This window comes from Syngnathus scovelli, chromosome 19, assembly GCF_024217435.2.
Source record: "Syngnathus scovelli strain Florida chromosome 19, RoL_Ssco_1.2, whole genome shotgun sequence".
In the NCBI taxonomy this organism is placed as follows: domain Eukaryota; kingdom Metazoa; phylum Chordata; class Actinopteri; order Syngnathiformes; family Syngnathidae; genus Syngnathus; species Syngnathus scovelli.
The window spans coordinates 6676373-6690417 of record NC_090865.1 but is presented as its reverse complement, the minus strand read 5'-3'; the positions used below and the strand labels follow the sequence as shown (position 1 = coordinate 6690417).

The following is a 14045-nucleotide window of genomic DNA, read 5'->3' as shown; positions in this document are numbered from 1 at the left end:
TGGGTATGTAAACAATACAAAAAGAGTATACTTATTTGTTCATTTTTTTTAAGCCTGCAAACATAATGAATGAAACTATTCCTTTGTATCTTTTGCAAACAATTCAAAATGATTATCTAAGATCTTCTTTTTGCATGCATTTATTAACAATGACTACTTTTCCACAAAACTTGGCATTGTCAGGTGTCCCAGTGCACCGAATGTCAGGCAGCCGGCATATGAATAAAAAGCCCAACAGAGGTCATGCCTATACAGGTCAGTTAATCCAAATAATGTTCTCTATTTTGACCCAAGGTCTATATAGTATTTTGTATGTGGCATACTTTATATAACTATTTTTCTCAGCAACATCAGTTTAACACAATTTGTTTTTATAAATATTTATTTATTAGGTGTCTCAGCCATTTGAACTCTTGGGGATGGACCTCATTGGCAAACTGGCTCAGACAAAAGATGGATACTAATATATTTGCGTGATGGTCGATTATTTCACGAAATGGCCTCAAGCCTATCCATTGAGGTCGAAGTCTGCTGCTGATAGTACCGCCTGTATCCTAAAATTCGTCTACCAATTTGAGTCGCCAAAAAGGATCTTGACAGATCAAGGCAAAGAATTTGTCAATGCAGTAAGTACTACAGTGTTTGGCAGAAATTATCTTCATCATAGCTGTCAAATACAAGTCCCTGAGGGCATATCTGGCCTGTAACTTTATTTTGTGTGGCCAATGAAAGCAACAAAAGGATGTCGAACTTCATAAAATAGCTGGAGTAAAATTTAAAAAAAAATGTTTCTTACTGCTCATTGTATTTTGTCCGTGTTTTGTGACCGTTGCACTTGTGGGTGTTGTATTTTCCTTCTGTGTATTTGTGATGCAAAGCCAGTGTAGTGATGATGTTAAGATCACATTCTCAAACACTGTTTTACTGCAAAATTGCCCAACTCAATTACTTATTCTTTCCCCTGGCAACTGCAGATCAACAAGAGAGTATGTGAAATGCTTGACATAAAAAGAAGCCTTTGCTCACCATACCACCCTCAAACCAATGGGTTGGTGGAAAAATTAAATGGGACAATTCAAAGGTGAGTATACTTCATTTACCCACATTAATCTTTGACAATTTCTTGTTATGATGTCGCTCATGAGTTTGTTTTTGTTTTCAAGGCACTTTCAAAGTAAATAACATGCACTATAAAAACTGTTAGGTAAGAAAAAACACATTTTGGTTTAAAAATTGTCATTGGAGTCATTTATATACAATTCTCCAAAATTAATAAAAAAACAACAACACTGTCACCAGCGCAATTTTAAAACTGATTTTGTTTTTTAGAGCTCTGAGCAAAGTGGTTTGTCAGCATCCAGAAAGCTGGGATGAATATTTGGATGCAGTTATGTTTGGTTTGCGGACCAAAAAACAAATGACAACAAAGTACTCGCCTTACTTTCTAATGTTCGGTAGAGAGGCACGCTACCCCATTCAAGTGCCAGAACACTACGAGGTAAGAGTTTGGCACATCAAGATCCATGATCCATTACAAGGATATACAGTATCATGGAGAAGTTTTTATACGATCAAGGACAATTTGCTTGTTGAATTTGTTTCGGTACATCTTAATTGTAAAACACAAATATAAAAATAAAACTTGTTGACACTTTAATCATGACAGCAAATGTTTGCCTTTTCTGAAGGTTGATGGCACTGTGGAGGATGTGGTGGGGATGGAAGTTACGGCACAAAACCATAATGAACAAGACCAACTATTTGAGCAAGTTAGAGAACATTAGAAAAGCGCAGGAAAAAACAAGGCACCCAAAAACAATCTCAGGGACCACACCAACTGTACACAGGAGATCTTGTTCTAAGACAAAATATCAGGTCTCAACAAAGAAAGGGAGGAAAATTGAACCCCAATTTTTTGGGGCCATACAAAATTGTGGCGATTGAGGGTAAGACAGCTGACCTCCAGGATGAGAATGGAGCCTTGGTCCCCAAAATAAACATTGACCACCTAAAACCATACAAATAAAATAAACAAAGAGTGCCTCATAGGTATGAAAACAAAAAAGGAGCATCCTCCTGGATGACACAGTCACCATCCCCACCAGCCTCAGCACTTCCAGCCACTGCTCCTCCAGCCACTGCTCCTCCCGCCGCAGCTCCTCCAACCACCGCTTCCTCTGCCACTGCTCCTCCCGCCGCAGCTCCTCCAACCACCGCTCCCTCTCCCACTGCTCCACCAGCCGCAGCTCCTCCAAGCACCGCTCCCACTGCCACTGCTCCTCTAGCCTCAGCTCCTCCAGTCACCACCCCCTCTGCCACTGCTCCTTCAGCCACAGCTCCTCCAGCCACGTCTCCCTTTTCCCCTGCTCTTAATACCGCAACACTAACACGACTGTCTTTGACTTTTAGACAAACGAGGGAAAATGTGGACAAATGTAAGATGTATTCATGATAAAACTGTAAACATATTAAAACATACATTATGGATATGTGGCACATAGGTCTTGTACTCACAAAGTGTTTTATAAGTGCCACTTGCTGCTATGGAATGAACCACATTTCCAATTGCATTTTGAGGTATTGTTCTGACTTATTTTTGGCAGACGTTCAAGATGCCTGGAAGGGAAAGCACATCCATGTTCTTTTATCAAAAATCGGAGCGTACAAATTGTTCTTTTGGGACATTATGAACGTTGGACCCAAATCTGAGCTGGAATCGGAGGTAAAATTATGTTTTCATATCTGAAACTTAGGTTTCTCGGTTTGACTGTTTTGTTTGAAGTCTTAATTGGCAGCACTGTATTTTTTTGGGGGGGTGGGGAATATTTTCTGTTTCAATTTGTTTGCCGTTTCAATTACAGGTTATAAACGCGTACCTCCTGTTGTTGGTGAACAAACGCAACCAAATCAGCGTGGAAAAGGTTTCCTATATTGACTCATTTGCAATGACTAATTTATGGAATGGAAAGAGCCAGAGACTCAAGGTCTGTCTGTATTAGTACTGTTTATTGAATTATATCTTGCAAAATTATCCATGAAGTTAAGAAGTTAAATGTCTTAATATTGTTGCTGGGCCAATTAGTGGCCCAACAACGTTATTAAGACATTATAACAATTTTATTAAAAAACTCAATTGGCATTAATTTTGTTCTTTACACATTTTATTGAAATTATTGACAGACGCATTTTTTTCTTCTGTTTATTTTTAGATCAACCCGGTGGAATGCAAACTTATTGTTGGCATTGTCAATGAGCATAATCATTGGAAGCTGGCGGTAAAGAAATGTTTTAATGCCACAAGAGGGAGTAACATTACAGCAAAAAATATATAGTTATGTGCAAAATGTTTGATAATTCATGCATATGAATAATAAAACCTCATATTTTGTGTTTAAAATATAGGCAATCATGCCAGGAGAAAAAAGGTCCTTACTGCTTGATCCTCTTGGTGAGTCTCAAATGGACATTAAAAAATGCCTGGAATCAACCCTGTAAGCACAGCTTCTAAAAGTCAGAGTTCTATTGTGATATCAACATTTAACTGAAGATGTGCGCTTTCTTTTGAAAGTGGACTAGGTTTTTGTTTTTATCAATACAAATTATGTAATTGACGGATAAAACTTGAAATTTGTGTTTATGTGCTGGCTCTTATATTTCAGGGCGTTCATGCGCAACAAAGGGTGCAATGTTTCCAGGTGGACTTGTGGCACTGTCCCCCATCCCAGGCAACAAGATTCAACCTCTTGTGGTGTCTTTGCTTTGAAAGTATGCATTTGATTTACAGACTATATTTACCAAACTCATATCACTCAATTATGCAAAAACTTAATCAAACATTACTCAAAACAAAAAAAACTAATTTAGAGTTCATACAACAAAGGACTAAAACAAATTATTGTCTGACAGTTGAATTTTTTGTACGATATATAGGCTAAAGATGGCAAACATTTAAGGCATTCTTTATGCACTGTCAACATCTGACATTGTCTTTTTCAGTTTGCAGAACATCTTCTTTCAAATGAAGAAATAGATTTCTCAGCAAAGGCACACGCTATAAATAGGTACAGGCTGCAAATTGCCACCACACTTCTATTAGAGACTGGTAAGTAATATGCACCCAAGAGATGTTATTGCCGCCCAAAGAATGGTCCTGACTGTGCTATCAATGCTATATACAACTCAGTTAAGTTTTACACAGGGAAGTACGATAGCAATTCTTCTGTCTTTGTTTTCACAGATGAATTATCTGACTTGTGCTTTGTTTGTGGGGAAGCTACACATAACACAGACAACAGATGGGTAATTATGTCAGGTCTTGTTAACTAATGCATGTGATGATAAAGAAATATATTGAATGACACATGCGTTGTAAATTATTGTAAATGTGCTGCATTGTATGATCTTGCTTTTTTCTTTGTTTACCAGATTCAGTGTGACGAGTGTTGCAGGTTGTTAGAGATTTGCTCACTCCAACTTATTTTGCAAGAACCACACGGTAGACAAGGCAAGTTCTTTTAGACACCTGCAGGTGGAGAGATCACTCGCTCCAGGAATGAAATCTGAAAGGTCTCCTTCCTGCAAGGGCATATTTATTAGGAGGAACAGAGTGGGGGTATGAGTGGGCTGAATAGAAAGCCCTTGTCCTCTAGTCTAAACATCTCAGGGGATGTTTTACGATCTTGTGATAAGGAGGACAAGGTAAGGTATTTATTACCTGTTGCATTCCAACATAATCCTATGATAAAGATAACCTGGAAAACCCTAACATCTCCCTCCTGTTTTATCATATGATTATGCTACCCCAAACAACAAAGACAAGTAAGAAAAAAACACATATATATGTATAATGAAGAAAGAAGAATAGGAAAAATAAAAACAACAAACAATGATAGCAACACTTTCCAGTGAAGATGAGGCATTACCTTAATACCCCAGATCAAACTTATTGTGTAAGCGAAAAACCTGCTGGCCAGATGTTATTAGCAGGAAAATTCTTACACGGTCCCTTTGCCTTAAGGCGACCAGAATGCTATCAATAAAAACAAAAAGAAAAACAAAGAAACAGTACATCAGCGTATCCATTACTTGCGAAGCATATTTGATGGTCAAATCAACAAGTTTCCGTAATACATGCGCAACAGAACAGCATCTACGCAATCCACGTCTCATTATCATTATCACATCTGTCACGTCTAAGAAGTTGTATATGTGCTCGCATTTTCGTCAGCTGCTGATGTTCTAGTCTGTAGGTGAGGTCTGTCACACACACTGGCGCACACACTCGTGTCCAGTTGGCAGGCAGCATCGGACAACTCTCGTGACCACAAAACCATGATCCGTACTGAACAGGCACGTGCACTCATAGGATGCAGGTGAGGCAGTGCCTCTGAACTTCTGAATGAAGTAGGTCCCGTCCGATGGTGCAGCCATGTTGGTAGTAGAGCCCTTACACCTTGAAAACGGCTCTCTCATCCTGGCACACAGCGGTGATGTCCAAAGCTCCCATCCAGTTTCCTCCTGGAGAGCAGTCATCGTTAATGCATTTGTGGGTCCTGCAACCTTGGATGCAACATGTGTAGTCAGCAAGACTTGGAATGGTCCCTCCCGTCGTGGCTGGCCCAGTTCCTTCTTTTGATGACCTCGATGTAGACCCAGTCTCCTGGATTGATGGGGTTGTCGACCTGTGAGGAGGAAAGATCAAGCGGCAGTAAATTTGTCTTTGACACAGTTTGAGCGTCCTGATCATATAATCTGCCAAGGACTGCTCTTCATCTGTTGCTTGCAACTCTCGTAGTCAATTGTAGTGCCCATTTAACTGGCAAATAGGAATGTTTGCGGGAAGAGTTTGAACACTTCCTAATGATTCTCTTTAACCAAAAACTATTTATGACAGGGGCGTTCCCATTTATTGCCTCCTGGTTTAAAAGAGATTGTCTTATCCATGCCTTCTTTGTCCTCACACGCTCGCACCCACACAGGGTGTACACACACGCACCCACGCAGACAAAGAGATTCTAATCCATCTCTCATGTAGCTTCTCTTGATAGAATCTCCTATTGGTCACTGTATAGCAGACGTTTTAGCATATAATCCCATACTCTGCTCTCTCACTTCTACTTTTCCATGTCGGTGCAGTCGTAGGTGGCCCCTATTGCAGTCATTGTCTTGTTAACTGTTGCCTTGTGACTCCTATGCATGATTGTGTGAATGTCAAAAATTGAACGTACCTAACTTTCTGACCATCCACCCTCCACTGTGGTGCAAAAAACTTACTATTGTATTGAGTAGGTACATTGAGCAACCTAGCTTCCTCCTGACTGCCAAATGTCCTGTTCTAAAATTTATAGAACTCGACCTCTACGTCTTAAGCTTGATGAGCCAAAATATAAGATCTTGCTCTTGTTTCCTACCGTTTTAGCCTATTTGTTTTATCCAAATCCGTTCAATCTCTGATTATAATCTGTACCCCTACGTATTTTTCAAATTTTTAATTATTTATTTATCAAATCTCCTCAGTTCTGTCAAACTCAGTGCACAATGAACCTCCCTTCCACTTTGAACCAAGCTCCACCAAATTTGGGAACGCCGTAGCAAGGAGTGCGATTTGGTTGTCAGACACTCCAAGTCCATATCTTTTTGCCGCACTTCACCCTATCAAGTTGGTGTTCTTTTGTTGTTGCTTCAGAGCGACCCCATCCATCACTCTTGAATGAGTCCATTGTTCAAATGAGTCAATTTTCATCATTGTGAGTTCCTCCGCTTTTCACTGTCTTTTCCGTCCCCGAGGATGTTGTATTTCCTCCGGAGTGTACTTGTCCTCCTCCAAGCACAACAGCAGTCTTTTCTTGTCCTTCGCCAAAGGTCAAAGGTGCTTCAGAGCCAGGCACCATTTTGTGGTTGTTCACGGCTGCAGGCGAAGTCTTGGATTGGGTTTCAGGGGCCCTGACACTGAGAATGACAGGCTGGTTTGAACACTTGTAAGACTATCTCCAAATGTAGCTGCTTCCATCAATTTGCTGGTAATGTTTGTTTACCAAACTTCAAATTCTTCTAATAACAGCGGTCTCGTTTTTATATCGTAAATCCTGCAACTCATCCTATTTTTGAGCTACATTTTATCTATAGTTCCAATTTAATCGGACAGTATGTTGTCTTCAGTATCATTATTGAAAACCAACTCATCGAGGTCTGCTTTCCACATCAAGCCCTGATCTGTATGTCTTGACCTATCACATGTTATTGTCATGCTTGCTCAAAAATGTGACTTAGAGTATGGTACTGTGAATTCTCAATCTCCCCAATGAAATTGGATCCCACCTCGTAGTTCTTATCTTTCTCATGTTCCTGTTAGCCTGCAATTGTCCAAATCAAAAATGTTTTCTTTTAACTGTCTTTCTTTTGAACCTCTAAATCTCTCGTGTTGCTAAACTATCTACACCAGAACAAAAAATTTACCACAATATAACACCAAATGTATTCGAAAATTCATTGTCATAAAGTGTTGTATTATTACTATCTTCCACTATCTGTCCTAGTCCTACTCACTCCCCCCCTTCTGAGGCTTGGCAACGCCCATGCCTCACACCTTGACAAACTTTTTGGGAGAATGCGTTCTTTACTACATACGATTCCATCATCATTTAATTTGACTTTCTTTCCAAAACGCTTCTCAATTTCTCAGTTCACACATCTTCTACATGTGTTACTGGTTCTCCAGTTTTTTTTCTAGTTAATTATCAATCCAAAAGCTACGTGTTTCTTTCTAACATTCAACCTGCTCAAAATCACTCTTTCATCAAAGTCGCTCTACTAATTTTCTATAGTAGTCGCCAACAACTTCAACCATTCAACCTGTAATTTCTTTTCATTCAGGCTATCATTCATCAATGTTCATTTGCATCTCACACGCAGTCTCCAAAAAGGAGTCTTTCTATCACATTGGTCCCAATTCATCCAAGCTCACCACACAACATTCATATATCATTTCCAACTTAGGTTTCCTGGTAGAGCAATCCACCAATTCAAAAAAAGACTTAACTAAAACAACCAACTGGCAAATTAATCTGATTTTTTCCTTTGTTTTTAAATTTGAAGAACTCAATCTCTCAGATTTAGCTTGCATTTAGAATTTTGTATAATCTTATAACACAACCAATCAATTATTCCTATTAAATGTAGCATTGCAAAATCTTAAATTCACAATTTAGCTTCTTCCAATTCCTGAAAGCATGTTCCGTTGTTTTGTTAACTCCGAATTTCTCATGAGGGCTTGACACTAACATGCACTAGTGTGGATTAGTTTCTGCTCGCAAACAGATTTCTCTCTTTTTCCTCTCATTTTTATCTTTCAAAATCATTTCTGTTCTGCGGTGCAAATTGGATAGACCACAGTCTAGCAAAATTTTTTTATACTAAAACTTTAGCCAATGTTCATCATTTTAACATATACGCACACACATGCACAGCTCTCGCATGCAAAAGGTAGTTCCCAGCAACAATGATTCGTCACAGGCTGGCCATTTCCTGTGGTCGATCATGAGCTGGTCCCTCCCATGCACACGAGGACAGCACATTCTAATTTTATTTATTTATCTTCTAGAAGCAAGTTGCATTCCTTTACCACTTGATTTGCATATTTTAACTTGAGTGTAACACAATTTGAGCTCTAGTCATTTGTAATTTGGGCATACAAACAGCATTGTCATACTTCTTGGATGGACAGGATTTCTAATAATCTAAAAAAAATTCTAATAATCTGACAATGACATGTTTTGCTGTCATATGGGCATCTATTCTTTCTTTCTCTGTATGAGCATAAGCGGTCAAAGAGGAGGAAGCTTGTCATGCTAAAAATTTGGCTTTTTCTCTGCTCCTTCCTCCACCCTTTGATTGATATTGTTTTGCAAAACGACACTCTCGTGCGAAGTGTCCTCGTCTCCCACAGTTCCAACAGTTGTCAGAATCTCGTGGGGGTTTTGAATTATATGGCGGCCTGCGACCTTGTTGGTATCTAACTCTTCCTCTGCCCCTTTGGGAACTTTGGAAGAAGATCGTTGTATCTTCATTTAGATCATTATCATCATCTAGATGAAATACATCAGAACTTTTGCCTTTCTCAATCCCTTTATCAGCGTCTCCGGGCCACTGCATGTTTTTTGTAAACCAAGCAGTGTCCGCTTCCACCAAGTGTTTCCTCACCCAACTGCCCATTTCAGGGCGGAAATTAGTGAGGAGCGCATTTTTAAGCTGTTGTTGATAAGCACTCTCAGCTGTATCATTGAATGGGATGCCACTATGCACCCTGAATTCTTTGTCAAATTTCCTTGTACTCCATACATTTTCTTCCACTTCAGCATGCATTGCATACAATTAAGAAATCTACTTGCCATGAACTTCTCGGGGCACCCGTGAGGATATGTTCCCCCCTGTAACTTGGGCTAGGAATGAGGGAACCTGTTCAAATTTGCCACACTACCTGAGCAGACCCCCAGGAAGACAAAAAAAATAAAGCCAGTCGATATCCAGGACTCACCGTTCTCAAAATGGGAGGGGGGCACAAATATTCACGGCTTGACATTTTTTATAGCGTTCCTGTTACAATTTTTATCCCACCACCTTTCACTTTGTTTGGGACAAAAGGAGCCTTCAGAACTGAAATGTCTTCTCAATTATTCATTCAAATCAATTCACTCAAATCATTGTCGTTATGAAAGATTTGATCACAAAACGTGTGTGGCTTTTTCTTAAATGAACACGTTTGACATTGCTAGAGTGTCAGCTTTTAATTATATTGCGCTGTCATTTTAAAGCAATTTAATAAATGCAACAATATTAATTTGCTTTGAAAATACCTGAGTAATAAAATGGATGGATGAATGATGATTACAATTAAGAATAAAGTCTCCTTTGTAATATATACTCCTTGTAGCATGTAACGGTACCCAAAAGGAGGAGTTTCTTTGCATCGAGGTTTATGCAAAGAGCTCACGTAATTATATCGTTGCTTTTTGGTGAAGTGAGTGAGTGTTCCGTCTTTACGACTGGTCTTTGAATGCACCCCGCTTCAATGGCAGAACGCGGATGAATTTAAAGACATCAAATGAGAATAATCCTTTATAAAAATTAAAATTGACTGACGCAAACGTGAATTCTTCATGTTTTTATTGAAAACAACATAGTGCTGACGCCGTAGGACGCCGTACGGTATCGGTTTTTCGCTTTACAAACAAGGCGTGCGCGCTCCCGCGGCAGGGGGAACAAAATCTCACGGGGGAACCAAATCGAGCACAACAACTGTTAGCGAGAAAAAACGGTAAGCGAGAAAAACGTAAGCGAGGAAAAACTAAGCGAAGTTGAAAATTTGAAAAATAGGTAAGCGAGAAAAACAGAAGGGAGGAAAAATGCTAAGCAAAGTTGAACATTTGTTCCACAAGTGGGGAGTTTTGGAACAGATGAGCAGTTGAATCGATCCAAAAAAAGAACAGATTTTTCAAAATTAAGCACAAATTTTAAACGTGACATTTTTGAAACGTGGCTTGCGAATATTGAAAATCCTCCCGTCCAAAAACGTGCATAATGATGTGAATGTCAAACAGGAACAATGTAAATGTAAAATGTCGAATGTGCCATTCGGAATGAGTGGGGAAGATTTTGCAGGAAATTTGTGAATTTTGCAAAAAACATTTTTGGAATGAAAAAAATAGAAGCACCCATGATGAATATTTGAAATATGTTGAAATTGGAATGGGGTGAATAGGATGAATTATGTGGTAACGGAATAATAGTTAATGGTGTGAAGTCAGATTTGAAACTGGCCGTGATGCTTGGAGAACTAGTCGAGAGTCCTGTTTGAACGTATATATATGTATATTTTCTCGATGACAAAAGCCAGTGTAGTGATTTTTTTCTTGTCAACATATTTAATAAAAAATGTGCATGCAGAAAAGACAATTCAGTACCTCGATGTGCTGTGTTATTTCATGTTATTTTAAAAAGTAGCTATTTTTGCACTCCAGTGCCATCTACTGGCTCACGTTGGACACTGAATCACTTAATCCCAAATGCCACTTTAAAATATTTTTCTTTTTAATTTCCAAGAACTGGAATGCACATCACCATGTCACTGCGTCCAAAAACAAAGAAAATTTCACTTCAGTTTGTTTTAGTTGTTTTAAAATGCGTAGTGTTTCTCGTGCCGCCACCTAGCACATGGGAACAAAGAGCAGCTCGATGGTAATGGGTGCTTGCCCAATTTGTTTTTCAGAAATTGTAAGCTTTGACATCACATGTTGTTTAATTGAGATTGACACAACACACACACGATTGGTAGATTTAGAATTTAGCCTGTTTGAACTGTCAGAAAAACATGAAAACATACAAAATTGAATTGTCTGGAGATTCATGCCTTCACTCGAGTTCAAAACAAGTTTGAGTGTTCAAAGTGCACGGCCACCCTTGTGTCTCCTCAGCCGATATGAACTTGCAAGTGAAGTTGCGGCTAAAGGGCTTCTGGCCCCTGCTCGTCCTCATGTGCAGCGCCAATTGTATCGCTTTGTGACGTTGTCGTGGCACACAGCGCAGGCCAAGAGGTTCTTGTCAGTGCACGTCCTCATGCGGTCATCCAGGGCGGTAAGGCGGAGCCACTTGGTGAGCAGCTGAAAGGTTTCTCCCCAGTGTGGATGCCGCTCTGACGCCAAGCGATGTTTGAAGGTGCGACGGCAAAACGAGCAGCTGAGCGGCTAGTCGCCGGCGTGACGTTGCACGTGGATTTTCAGACAAGAGCGGCTACGCTCGCCATTTGCCTTCAGTTGCGTCTCGTCACCGCCGGCTTCAAGTCTGGTCTTCTGACGTGCTCGTCATGAGCTCTCTCAGGTACTGTGCGATGGTCTGGATCTTGGGCTCGCCGTCGGGGAAAGCAGCGCTGCGCCCACCTCTTTGCTGCCTCACCCGTGGAGGTGGCTCTTTGGCGTCGAGGGTGGAGGCCTGGCCACCCGCCCCGCACGTGGCGCAGGCGGAGGGAGCGGGCTTGTCGGCTCGATCGTCCCGGGCCGCTCTGGGTGACGCCTCAGAAGGGAACTGCAACGCAAAATGATGACCAGATGCCAAACGATGGCTTGCAAAGTCTGAATTTTGCAATTGGAGGCTGACCTGGCGCGCGACTCGACCACGTCGCTTCTTAATATGAGGGCGCAGGTAGTCAAAGTTGTCAAGAATCCAGCGCTCCGTGGCCGTCAGATGCTCGTCTGCCCCCTTTTTGCTACTGAGCTTGACAAACCTGGTCCGGTAATTCTTCAGGAAGCCCATCACTTGCTCATCTGGCAGACCAAGATCATAAAGACCCAATTGTTCCGAGCAGGAAGACAACCAACTTTTTGCTACTTACAACTTGGTGCAGGACGGCCCTTGTGTTCAAAGTGTTCCTTGACAAACTGCCTGACCACGGCTCTTTTGATGCCGTGGTCCTTGAACTCGTCCAGACAGGAGTTGTAGAACATGGGGTACTCCTCAAAAAAGGCAGCCAGCAGCCCCTTGTCGGCCCGCGTCCAAGCGTAACTCGAGCTCCTCCTCCTGTCGTCCTCAACAGAGGTCGAGGACGACGAGTCGTCCGCAAGCTCGACGGCGTCTTCCCATCCCGAAGGAACATCTTCCCCAGCGGAAACATCGGCGACCCGCACCGGCTCCCCCAGCCCGCTCCCCAGCTTCCTCTTGCAGCCTCGTTTGCTCTTGACTAGCAGGATGGACAATGCGACCAGAAAACGTTGGCCGCACACAATCAAGTTTGACAAAAGGAAGATGGCTCGGGTGCCTCACCCGCGAGCGTCTCTCTCGCATGGTCCTCCTCATCGTTCCTTTCCTTTTTCACGCAGAGGAGCGCCGCTTCATGTTGCCGCTCTGGCGCAACGCCTAGAAGAAGAGCAAGGCGACGTTTGGATTGTCTTCACATGACAGTTGGTAGGGCGTCTCACTTGGAGGTGGCAACCAAACTCACTTGGCAAGCGAGAGTGCTGCTCATCCTCCTCTGTTTCCTCCTTTTTATCTTTTTTAACAGAAGGAGGCTCTGCGTCGTGCTGCCGCCGCTGCTGCTGCTGCTCTGGGAGAACGTCTGGAGAAACAAATGCACACAATTCTTATTTGCCAACTGTTCACAATATCGACAGCTCCTCCAAATTTAAGGAAAAGTCTTTTTCTTTCTCATCGTTCCAGAACGATTGAGCCTCACCTAAAACAATTCAAGTGCCGAACAAACCTGCTCGATGTATCCCATCTTCGACTGGCTCCACGAAAACGGCGTCCAGCAGTTGTCGTTGTCGCTCGATCTCCTCTTTGGATCGGCAAAGTTGCTCCTCGTACTCGGCGATGGTACTTACGAACAGTTCGAAGATTTCTTCCATGGCGACATTGAGGCGCTCGTTCACCAGGGCTCTCAGCATCTGGACTTTGCACATCTCCAAAGCTGACTAGTTTCCACTCGCCTCGTTTACTGGCTTCGGAAGCAAACGAACTACCGGAGTTAGCCTCAAACATATAAAAGATACGGTACACGTGACCAACTATAAAACCAAAACACGTGTCACTGAACAATTTAAACTCAGTTTTAATACTCTTAAAAACATTAAAATACCGCCTAGCTGATGTGTCGCTCACCCACACCCAGTCACCCTGCACACAAAGCCTTCACCACTCATCCACCCTGTCATATAAAACATATTTACCACACAGTAATCATAAAAAACACTAAAACACAAAACCAATAATTACGAGACTGGAAGATTCCCTGCTACACCCAGTGCAGCGTGAGCCGAGCGGTCTCGCTACCGCCGGAACCTGGCACTTCACGCTAACTTAGCACTTCCTGTTTACACCGGAAGTCCTCCGTCCAAAAGCAAGAGCGCCCTCCTGTGGTGCCACTCGTCACACTTGCCATCAGCCGCACTTCAAATGCCGTGATAGTCGGTCGGAAGGCGGAAGAGGAGGAGGAGCTTCAAGTGAAGGATGCTGCGAGCCCTTCTTCTCACGCAGCGTCGTGCTAATCATGAGTTTTCATT

At 41.8% G+C, this 14045-nt stretch overlaps 1 protein-coding gene and 2 long non-coding RNA genes across 4 annotated transcripts; 1 reads left to right on the top strand and 2 right to left on the bottom strand.

Annotated features, from left to right (window-relative positions):
* The first annotated feature begins 1150 nt into the window (after positions 1 to 1150).
* Positions 1151 to 4102, top strand: LOC137839730 (uncharacterized). Its single transcript, XR_011085865.1, has 4 exons — positions 1151 to 2722; positions 2862 to 2984; positions 3210 to 3765; positions 3997 to 4102. It is a non-coding gene; the product is annotated as an uncharacterized lncRNA (long non-coding RNA).
* A 407-nt stretch (positions 4103 to 4509) lies between these two features.
* On the bottom strand, positions 4510 to 8040 carry LOC137839729 (uncharacterized). The gene is made up of 2 exons (XR_011085864.1): positions 7852 to 8040; positions 4510 to 7774 (listed from the first exon to the last, which is right to left on the bottom strand). It is a non-coding gene; the product is annotated as an uncharacterized lncRNA (long non-coding RNA).
* A 3023-nt stretch (positions 8041 to 11063) lies between these two features.
* On the bottom strand, positions 11064 to 13913 carry LOC125986639 (uncharacterized). Of its 2 annotated transcripts, XM_049750409.1 has the most exons (7): positions 13759 to 13913; positions 13247 to 13515; positions 12989 to 13102; positions 12811 to 12903; positions 12383 to 12727; positions 12148 to 12314; positions 11064 to 12075 (listed from the first exon to the last, which is right to left on the bottom strand). In XM_049750409.1, exons 2-7 carry the CDS (start codon positions 13443 to 13445, stop codon positions 11830 to 11832), a joined length of 1164 nt encoding a protein of 387 aa, XP_049606366.1. In that variant the 5' UTR covers positions 13446 to 13515; positions 13759 to 13913; the 3' UTR covers positions 11064 to 11829. The 2 variants fall into 2 exon arrangements, with proteins under 2 accessions (XP_049606366.1, XP_068504968.1); XM_068648867.1 differs by having other exon boundaries at positions 13247 to 13867.
* Positions 13914 to 14045: the final 132 nt, after the last annotated feature.

Coding starts and splice junctions, on each gene's coding strand:
- LOC125986639 (XM_049750409.1), bottom strand. CDS start 13,445: ATGTGCAAAGTCCAGATGCTGAGAGCCCTGGTGAACGAGCGCCTCAAT. Junction 12,904..12,988: donor GCAGCACTCTCGCTTGCCAA/GTGAGTTTGGTT, acceptor CTCTTCTTCTAG/GCGTTGCGCCAGAGCGGCAA. Junction 12,076..12,147: donor GTGGTCGAGTCGCGCGCCAG/GTCAGCCTCCAA, acceptor TTTGCGTTGCAG/TTCCCTTCTGAGGCGTCACC.